This window comes from Oncorhynchus kisutch, linkage group LG10 (assembly GCF_002021735.2).
Source record: "Oncorhynchus kisutch isolate 150728-3 linkage group LG10, Okis_V2, whole genome shotgun sequence".
Classification (NCBI taxonomy): domain Eukaryota; kingdom Metazoa; phylum Chordata; class Actinopteri; order Salmoniformes; family Salmonidae; genus Oncorhynchus; species Oncorhynchus kisutch.
The window spans coordinates 60,180,534-60,190,701 of NC_034183.2; the positions used below are offsets into that span (position 1 = coordinate 60,180,534).

Consider the following 10,168-nt stretch of genomic DNA (forward strand, 5'->3'; position numbering starts at 1 on the left):
CCCATTGCCCTGGGTATTGTGCTTTGATTATCTCATGGAGCCGTTCTATTTCTGAACAGTGAGGCTTCTGTAAGATCTGAGGCCTCTCACGTCTCTCCTCACACCCTGGTCTTAGTCAACATGGAGGTGTGGTGTAATGACCCAGGGCCTTTACACATTCTTGTCCACTCTGTTGCCAGGTATGAGATCCTCACCCCCAACGCCATCCCCAAGGGCTTCATGGATGGCAAGCAAGCCTGTGAGAGAATGGTGAGGATTTGTGTGTCACTATTTTACTGTGTTTAGCACATTGAATACTTGGGAGAGGCTCTTTGTCCTTTTACAAGCTAGGGCACGGTAAGCATGTTAAATGTATATCGACTTCATAAACACCCATGACATGATTCTTCCTTAGTATTTATAGGGCATCGCTTAAATGACACTGTTTATTATGATTTGGCCTTCCTTCCCTGGATTTAAATCTATGACCCATTTTCACTCCAGATCCGAGCCTTGGAGTTGGATCCTAACCTGTTCAGGATTGGGCAGAGTAAGATCTTCTTCAGGGCTGGAGTGCTGGCTCACCTGGAGGAGGAGAGAGACCTGAAGATCACGGACATCATCATCTACTTCCAGTCTGTCTGCCGGGGATACCTGGCCCGCAAGTGAGTTCTCTATATGTAATGGCCTTACCTTTCCTCAATTCCTTCCTTTCGTGACCACTACAACACTTCTTAGGACAGAAAGATGCCACAGATATATGTTTCCTTTGACCTTCTTGGTCAGTATGTCTGACCACGTCTCCCCTCTCTCTCCTGACAGGGCATTTGTTAAGAAGCAGCAGCAACTGAATTGTCTGAAGGTGCTTCAGAGAAACTGTTCTGCCTACCTGAAGCTGAAGCATTGGCAGTGGTGGAGACTCTTTACCAAGGTGGGCATGTCTCCATTACAGTACACTATATCTACTGTATATGGCTAATCTGTCTTTGTAACACCAGCATTGTTACGTCTCTCTATAGAGCTATATGATAAGGCTCCTAGTCATCTACGTTTGAACAGTGGCTGACCCCAGGTCTGTGTTCTGTCCCCCAGGTGAAGCCCCTGCTGCAGGTGACCAGGCAGGAGGAGGAGATGCAGGCCAAGGACGATGAGCTTGTCAAGGTGAAGGAGAAGCAGACCAAGGTGGAGGGAGAACTGGTGGAGATGGAGAGAAAGCACTCACAGGTCAGTGTCCAGTCCACACCAACTACAGTGGACTACACTCTTAGAAAAAAAGGTGCTATCTAGAACGTGAAGTGGTTATTTGGCTGTTCCCATAGGAGAACCCTTTGAATAACCCTTTTTGGTTCCAGGTAGAACCCTTTTGAGTTCCATGTAGAACCCTTTCCACAGAGGGTTCTACCTGAGACCAAATAGGGTTCTACCTGAGACCAAATAGGGTTCTACCTGAAACCAAAAAGGGTTCTACCTGAAACCAAAAAGGGTTCTACCTGAAACCAAAAAGGGCTTTACCTACCTTTTGGAACATGTTTTTCTAAGAGTGTAGACCCTAAGGATCATACTTTATGAACTTCAATTCCGCATTGTACCATTCAGTCCATTATGCCCATGTTTGCATTGTGTAGCTGATTGAGGAGAAGAACATCCTAGCGGAGCAGCTGCAGGCTGAGACGGAGCTGTTTGCCGAGGCTGAGGAGATGAGAGCCCGTCTGGCCGCTAAGAAGCAGGAGCTAGAGGAGATCCTTCATGACCTGGAGTCTAGAGTGGAAGAGGAGGAGGAGAGGACCCAGGGCCTGCAAAGTGAGAAGAAGAAGATGCAGTCTCACATCCAGGTACTGATGAGACATGGAGGCTGCAGAGTGGAAGCTTGAGAAGTTTGAACATGGAAGTGGTTGCACATGTTTTATGACAGAGAATACATTTTCTGTGGACCCAAAGCATTTCTACCAGTTATCTTCTTAATAAATGCTGTGATTTTATTTCTTCCAGGACCTGGAGGAGCAGTTGGATGAGGAGGAGGCTGCCAGGCAGAAGCTGCAGCTGGAGAAGGTGACAGCCGAGGCCAAGATGAAGAAATTTGAGGAGGACATCTTGCTCCTGGAGGACCAGAACTCCAAGTTCCTGAAGGTGAGTGGAGATGAAAGGCAGTCTAGGGTTGAGAAATATTGGACCTTACTAACATTATGCTGCTGGACTTTACTATCATTATAAACAACCGGAATCCTCTTTTCCCCTTCAGGAGAAGAAGCTCCTGGATGACCGTGTCAATGAGATGATGTCCCAGCTGACTGAGGAGGAGGAGAAGGCCAAGAACCTGGGCAAGACAAAGAACAAGCAGGAGGTGATGATGGTGGACCTGGAAGGTAGGTGTCCTCTTACCTACAAGGTCTCACTAGTTATAGGTAGTGAGTCCAGACACTTTCACACCATCTGTCTCCTTCCCTTCTCCCTTCAGAGCGTTTGAAGAAGGAGGAGAAGACTCGTCAGGAGCTGGAGAAGGCCAAGAGGAAGCTGGATGGAGAGACCACAGACCTGCAGGACCAGATAGCTGAGCTGCAGGCCCAGATAGAGGAGCTCAGGGTGCAGCTGGCCAAGAAGGAGGAGGAGCTGCAGGCTATACAGGCCAGGTGACAGACTGACAGACTGACAGGCCAAAGCTGGATGGAAGCCACCTGGAGATGTAGTTCAGCTGTCTTTTGCAATTGGAAGGTGTTTGACTGCGAGGAAGTCTGATTCTCTGACTGAAGTAATTATCACATAGCTGTGTAGCGCCGTCATCAAATTTCCTCCTATTTTAATTGTCTCAACACCTGTCTTTTTATATGCCATATTTAACAATGGTAGGTCTACAGTTGGCCAGACTTGCACCGGTAATCTTGTAATCTGACTATTAAAACCCTATGAGCATTTACCATTTTTATGCCCTCTCGTCATGAAAACAGTGCTGACCAGACCACCCAGCAGCTATTTATTCAGCAGATCTCACTGGGTTGGAATGTGTAAATGTTGGCCCCACGTCTAGTCTGTGTTGAACACTGGCCATTAAAAACACTCTGCTCTTTCAGGACCAACTCACATTCTCAATGGTAGTGACAGAAACAAGGTAACTGTGTTTATTTCAGGATATATTGTCTGATACTGCCACCCAGTGGAAAATACATGCATAGTAACTTAGTTCAACTCTCCAACCATAGGCCTGACTATTTGGGATCCTTTGTACTTGTACGACAATGTTGTATTTTGCATCCTAATAAATAATTTAAAATGTGTGTGTCAGGGGAGACGAGGAGGTGACCCAGAAGAACAACGCCCTGAAGCAGGTACGGGAGCTACAGGCCCAGTTGGCAGAGCTGCAGGAAGACCTGGAATCAGAGAAGGTCTCTAGGAACAAGGCTGAGAAGCTCAAGAGAGATCTGAGTGAGGAACTGGAGGCCTTAAAGACTGAGCTGGAGGACACCCTGGACACCACCGCAGCCCAGCAGGAGCTTAGGACCAAGCGTGAGCAGGAGGTGACGGAGCTGAAGAAGGCCATCGACGAGGAGACCAAGAACCACGAGGCCCAGATCCAGGAGATGAGACAGAGACACTCCACAGCCCTGGAGGAGCTGTCTGAGCAGCTAGAGCAGGCCAAAAGGGTGGGTGGCTTCACAACAACCCCATGGTCATGTTTAGTCAGAGAAAATGTTTCACATGGTTGAGGTAGTACTTCCTCTGTTTTAAATGTTATGTGTTGTCTGAGCATGATTCCTATTGTAATATCTCTTGGTCTCTGTCCAGTTCAAGGTCAACCTGGAGAAGAACAAGCAGAGCACAGAGAGTGCCAACAAGGAGCTGGTCAGTGAGGTAAAGGGGCTGCAGCAGGCCAAGACGGAGTCAGAACACAAGAAGAAGAAGCTGGAGGCCCAGCTCCAGGAGTTCATGGCCCGGGTCACAGAGGGAGAGAAGGGCAAGGGAGAGCTGGCTGACCGCTCCCACAAACTACAGGTGAGAGAGGGCCATTTGCAGCACACACACACACACACGTTAACCTCTGCTGGTGATGGTCTCTCAACTGGGCTGTTTGCTGTGTGTGCAGACGGAGCTGGACAGTGTGTCTGCTCTGCTGGAAGATGCAGAGAGGAAGGGAATCAAGCTGGTTAAAGACTCCGCTGTCCTGGAGAGCGCTTTGCAGGACACACAGGTGAGCTAGACTGGACAACCTCTCAACGGAGAGGAATACATCATGTTTATTTTAAAGGCCCAGTGCAGACAAAATCTTGTTTTTCCTGCCTTTTATATCATATTGTACAACAGCTGATGAAACTAACACTGAACAAATTTGATCAGTGTTATTTCCTGGTAGTTGCATAAATTGTATTTTCAACCAGCAAGTCCTTCTAATCAGCAGGTTTGCATGCGTGGGAGTTTCGGCTTTCCATGGTGACATCGCCATGCGGTAAACTGATTCATAGACCAATAACAAAGGGAGATCCAAACCTATCTGCCAATAGCAGCTAGTTTTCAGTTTTCCCCTCCCCACTTCCAGACAGTCCCACTGAAATTGTTGCTTGAAAAATTGTGTTTTGCTAAAAGCAATTTTTGCCCATTTTAATGGAAATCTATTACAATAAAGTACTTAATTGTTACTTAGAAATTATTTGATATAAAAATGGGTGTATTGGGCATTTTACATTAAGAGGAGGGGGCATTCTGTTTCCATGTCTGTGTCTCTCTCTGTCTGTGTGTGTAGGAGCTTCTCCAGGAAGAGACGCGTCAGAAGCTGAACATGAGCAGTCGTATCCGCCAGCTGGAGGAGGAGAAGAGCACCCTGCAGGAGCAGCAGGAGGAGGACGAGGTGGCGCGCAGAAACCTGGAGAAACAGCTGTGCACACTGCAGGCCCAGGTCAATACAGCGCCTTACAGCTGAATTGTATCTATTCAAATAATATTACACATTAACTGCAATACAGATGTTATCACCATAACAATCTACCACCTACTGTAGCCATCCTTCAGTGAGCATCATACCATTATAAACTTTATGTATGTGTAGCTGGTTGAGACCAAGAAGAAGCTGGAGGATGACGTGGGGATGGTGGAGGGTCTGGAGGAGGTGAAGAGGAAGCTGCAGAAGGACATGGAGCTGGCCACCCTGAGGCTGGAGGAGAAGGGCATCGCCTTTGAGAAGATGGAGAAGACCAAGACCCGCCTGCAGCAGGAGCTGGACGACCTCATGGTGGATCTGGACCACCAGAGAACCATCGTCTCCAACCTGGAGAAGAAGCAGAAGAAGTTTGACCAGGTTTGACTGATCACTCTAAGCCATCCATAATGGTAGCTAAATTGGCTTGGTCTTAGAGCACAGTATGGAATGGCATTGTGTAGATAGATGGTGGACATTGTCCCTCTGTAAGTCAGTTTTTACCCTGTGTTGTAGCTGCTGGCTGATGAGAAGAACATCTCTGCACGCTACGCTGAGGAGAAGGACAGGGCTGAGGCAGAAGCCAGGGAGAAGGAGACCAAGTCCCTGTCTCTGGCCCGGGCTCTGGAGGAGGCTCTGGAGGCCAAGGAAGAGTTTGAGAGACTCAACAAGCAGCTGAGGAGTGAGATGGAGGACCTGATGAGCTCCAAGGACGACGTGGGCAAGAACGTGAGTGTTGCACTGAATACTGGTGTTTTGTTCAGCTGAGGGCAGAATGGTTTGCATCTGTTGTTTTCAGATGGACTGCTCTGCATCCTACAGAAATAAACTAGGTTAAACCTAAACTTTAAAAGCCAGTTCATTCCAAATAGCATCACCTCAAAGTATCTTCTCTACCATCGTCCAGGTCCATGAGTTGGAGAAGTCCAAGAGGACTCTGGATCAGCAGCTGGAGGAGATGAGGACTCAGCTGGAGGAGCTGGAGGACGAGCTGCAGGCCACGGAGGACGCCAAGCTGCGTCTGGAGGTCAACATGCAGGCCATGAAGGCCCAGTACGAGAGAGACCTGGCAGGGCGAGACGACCAGAACGACGAGAAGAAAAGGGCGCTTGTCAAACAGGTGCATAGAGGACACATCACTTCCATACAAACAAGAATTGTGTGAAAAAATTCCAGGAACAATATGTTGTCATACTCTCAGAGAATGTACACCATCCCATTCCCCTCCTCTGACCTGGTCTGTCCTGGTCTCCTCAGGTGCGTGAGATGGAGGCAGAGCTGGAGGATGAGCGGAAGCAGAGAGCTCTGGCCGTGGCTGCTAAGAAGAAGCTGGAGATGGACCTGATGGACATGGTGGGACAGATAGAGGGCGCCAACAAGGCCCGTGACGAAGCCATCAAGCAGCTACGCAAATTGCAGGTAATAAACTCACACTGTCTGTAGAACAGACAAGACAAATAAAAATACAATTTCAAAAATGTGTGTGTGTGTGTGTGTATATATATATATATATATCTAATCCCATTATTGACCAAAATATATCTCCACTTTCTCCCTCAGTCCCAGATGAAAGACTACCAGAGGGAGTTGGAGGACGCCCGGGCCTCTCGGGATGAGATATTCTCCCAATCCAAGGAGAATGAGAAGAAGCTGAAGAGCCTGGAGGCCGAGGTTCTCCAGCTGCATGAGGTACAGTGGGCTGTAGTATTGCTCCTGTCATAACTCTGTGTTTTGGTCTTCTGTTTCCTGTAGTCTAGACTGGCTCGTCTTACAGTGAGAAATGGTGACCTGTGTTTGATCTCTGCCCTGTAGGACCTGGCGGCATCAGAGAGGGCGCGGCGCCACGCAGAGCAGGAACGGGATGAGCTAGCGGATGAGATCTCCAACAGCACCTCGGGCAAGTCTGCCTTGATGGATGAGAAAAGGAGGCTGGAGGCTCGCATTGCTCAGCTGGAGGAGGAACTAGAGGAGGAACAGGGCAACATGGAGCTGCTCAATGACCGCTTCCGCAAGACCACCATGCAGGTATGAGCCAGGAGGAAACTTTTTCAGGATGCAGACTTGATCATTGTAATCATACTACCCTTGTTCTTCTGACTTTTAGGGAACAATCCATTATTCAGCCCTACCATAAGTACTCTCATCTCTCTCTCACTTTCCCCTCTCTCCTTCATTCCCTGTTTTCCTCTCTCCACCTCTCTCTTCCCCCTCTCCTCCCCCAGGTGGACACCCTGACCCTAGAGCTTGTGGCAGAGCGCAGCATGGCCCAGAAGAGTGAGAATGCGCGCCAGCAGCTGGAGAGGCAGAACAAGGACTTGCGGGCCAAGCTGGGCGAGCTGGAGGGCTCCGTGAAGAGCCGGTTCAAGGCCTCCATCACCGCCCTGGAGGCCAAGATACTGCAGCTGGAGGAGCAGCTGGAGCAGGAGGCTAAGTGAGAAACACAGCAACTCTCTTATAACAACTCCATATCTTATTAGACAAGGTGAAATAGGAGACCAAGACTCAGGAGTTCATGAGGGCCTTAGAACAAGCTCAGCCCGTTGGAAGAGAGGTTCTTGAATGTGATCTAAATGTTAATGTGATCAATGTAATGAGTCAAAAGCAATCTTAAGAGATGTACTTGAAGATCTATGACTGACAGCCTTTGTTACAGTGCGGTTCCTGTGGTGCTCTAACTGTCCTATGACCTCATTCCTCTGTCCTCCTATCAGGGAGCGAGCAGCGGCCAATAAGCTTGTGAGACGGACAGAGAAGAAGCTGAAGGAGGTGTGCATGCAGGTGGAGGACGAGCGCCGCCATTCCGACCAGTACAAGGAACAGGTGAGGAGCTTGTCACGGAAGTTTGGACGTCCCAGATATTAAAGCTACAATATGTAACTTTTTGGGAGACTTAACCAAATTAACATAGACATTTGAGTTATAGATATTTGCAAAGGTGGGCCAGGATTGGATAGGTGTGAAGATTTAAGATTGAAGTCTTTCCTAGAGTAGGTTATTTCCAGTAACCACTGGACCATAGGACTGCTGAGTATGGTAAGTATTAGTATTGACTGTTCATCATTGTTGATGTCTGTTGTGACTCCTGGCTGGGTCAGATGGAGAAGGCCAACTCTCGCATGAAGCAGCTGAAGAGGCAGCTTGAGGAGGCTGAGGAGGAGGCCACACGTGCCAACGCCTACCGCAGGAAGCTGCAGAGGGAGCTGGACGATGCAACTGAGAGCAGCGAGGGTCTCAGCCGTGAGGTCAACACACTCAAGAGCCGACTCAGGTATTTAGAGTCCCCCCCCACACACACACAAACAGATGTGTATATTGGCCAAATTGATGGTCCTCGTTAATAATACCTCTCCTGGCCCCCTCTGTCCCCTGCAGGCGTGGAGGCCCCATCAGTTTCTCCTCCAGCCGCTCAGGCAGGCGTCAGCTGCAGGTGGAGGGAACATCGCTCGACCTCCTATCCGACGATGAGGTGGAAAACAAGACCACGGACGCCAATGCCAACGAGACGCCAGCAGCTCCCCAACCAGAGTAGACGGTCTCCCTTAAGCCCACACGCAGCATGGCCTCCGCCCCCACAAACCTTACCCCTGTCCTCCTAACCCCAGACACCAGCAGTGGACCCCACTACTCTGCCTTACCCCTCTATGGCAAGCTGCAGGGCCAAGCAAATCCATCATCTCCTCTATATGAATATACCGCACATCCAGCCTTGGATTCGTTTTTAACATCAATTGCAGATAAAAGTGCATTTAAATTGCATAGGAGTCTGAGTGTGCATAGGCACTCGAAAACAAATAGCAGGAGTTTACCATAATTATGTTAAGCTACTTCCCTGGAACAGCCATTAGAATCAAACAGCCCTCTTGCTAGAATTAACCTCTGTCATTTCAGCTGGTTTACTGGCACACAGGTGGACGACTGCACACAAGTCGGTAAAAACATGTGTCTTTCATGATTGTACAGTATTGGACCAGGAAATGTAAAACAAAGCACAGCATAAGCGAGGGAATTATTTTTAATTGGTAGCCTAAATGATGATCCCACCAAATGTTTTCATCAAAACCACCACTGTCATAGAGATACTGCAATCCACTTAGTTTAGTATAAAAATAACTATGTGAATAACTCACTAATAGTAGCAGGTTTGTAGTAAATTAGATTGTACCACGCCATGTTGCCTCAGCATTCCCCCTATATATATATGACCAGCAAAAGACCCTGTTAACTTTACCAATATAACCTTGTCCAATAACCCACCATTTTATATTTGACATATCAATCTACTTTAAGTGGTGTACGATAATGTGTGGAATTAGGTTTGTCAGACTTGGAGCAAAGGCCCTTTTTTTAGGAAGACAGCCCAAATGTGTGCTTGACATACTATAATATTGCTATGTATAATTCTGGCTATTCAGTTATGTTTTCTGTACCATGTACAAAATACTTAACTCAAAAAGGTCTCTTTGACATCTCGTGTCACCTTAATTTCAATACATTACAAATGGCTGAATAATATTCGCATGATTTACAGAAGGGTAATTCATGTTTTATTGAGTGTTAGAGCGTTGGTTTTAATTCAGTGGTTCAGGGAAGAGCAATCGATCAATTTGAATATGCACACTTGTTGATGCCTTGATTATTAAATGTTAAACATAAATGACCATTTTGTAAATGACTAATTACATATTTGAGGTCTTTATTATTATTTTAAACCAGAACAAATTGGGGGGAAAAAGGTTTATCTGTTTCTTTTGAAAGACAATAAAGACATGAGGGGAAAAAGTGTATCGTGTTTGAACCAGTTTCATAGCTTTAGTGTCATATTATACCATAAGCACCTTTCTCATCGTGTTGGTGTGAACCAGTGTTATTACAGAATGATTTATGGAGCCTTCTGTCTGCCAGGCAGAAAGTAGGATTTCATTGGGTTCAAAGCTTTAACATCCTGAAGGTTGTTATTATTAGTGGACTGGCTGTTGACGACCAGGTATTCATCATCTCCTTTTATTTCTTGTATTTCTAGACTTTTTTTGTTGCTGTTGTAAAAGACCAATAAACACATCCATTATAGAAAATATTTTTTTTCTTCTATATTTCTTGTGCAACACATTGATGTCCTCTTAGTCTTTCCCACAGTAGTTGTAGGTCAAGACTGTCTCCAAACTGATATGTGATGTATGGTCTATGTTACATTGCCATTCATTGTTCCCTTACTTCATTGTATTTGTGGTTATATTAAAACCCTGAGGGAGTGCGTAGATAGACTGTGCACAGACACACAATATTGTTGTA

General features: G+C 47.0%; 1 protein-coding gene across 3 annotated transcripts in view; it reads left to right on the forward strand.

Annotated features, from left to right (window-relative positions):
* Positions 1-9,953, forward strand: part of LOC109898615 (myosin-10) — a 63,161-nt gene extending 53,208 nt beyond the window's left edge. For 2 of the 3 annotated variants that reach the window (XM_031834383.1, XM_031834380.1), the window contains exons 19-40: positions 180-249; positions 484-644; positions 802-910; positions 1,072-1,203; positions 1,605-1,811; positions 1,969-2,106; positions 2,219-2,342; positions 2,435-2,606; positions 3,257-3,614; positions 3,757-3,963; positions 4,055-4,159; positions 4,709-4,861; positions 5,012-5,260; positions 5,396-5,608; positions 5,787-5,999; positions 6,137-6,298; positions 6,440-6,568; positions 6,692-6,904; positions 7,102-7,310; positions 7,591-7,699; positions 7,975-8,147; positions 8,252-9,953. In XM_031834383.1, coding sequence (XP_031690243.1) covers positions 180-249; positions 484-644; positions 802-910; positions 1,072-1,203; positions 1,605-1,811; positions 1,969-2,106; positions 2,219-2,342; positions 2,435-2,606; positions 3,257-3,614; positions 3,757-3,963; positions 4,055-4,159; positions 4,709-4,861; positions 5,012-5,260; positions 5,396-5,608; positions 5,787-5,999; positions 6,137-6,298; positions 6,440-6,568; positions 6,692-6,904; positions 7,102-7,310; positions 7,591-7,699; positions 7,975-8,147; positions 8,252-8,408 — 3,763 coding nt within the window. In that variant the 3' untranslated portion in view covers positions 8,409-9,953. The remainder of the gene's footprint in view (positions 1-179; positions 250-483; positions 645-801; positions 911-1,071; positions 1,204-1,604; positions 1,812-1,968; positions 2,107-2,218; positions 2,343-2,434; positions 2,607-3,256; positions 3,615-3,756; positions 3,964-4,054; positions 4,160-4,708; positions 4,862-5,011; positions 5,261-5,395; positions 5,609-5,786; positions 6,000-6,136; positions 6,299-6,439; positions 6,569-6,691; positions 6,905-7,101; positions 7,311-7,590; positions 7,700-7,974; positions 8,148-8,251) is intronic. The other variant, XM_031834381.1, reaches the window with a different exon arrangement.
* The last annotated feature ends 215 nt before the right edge of the window (positions 9,954-10,168 follow it).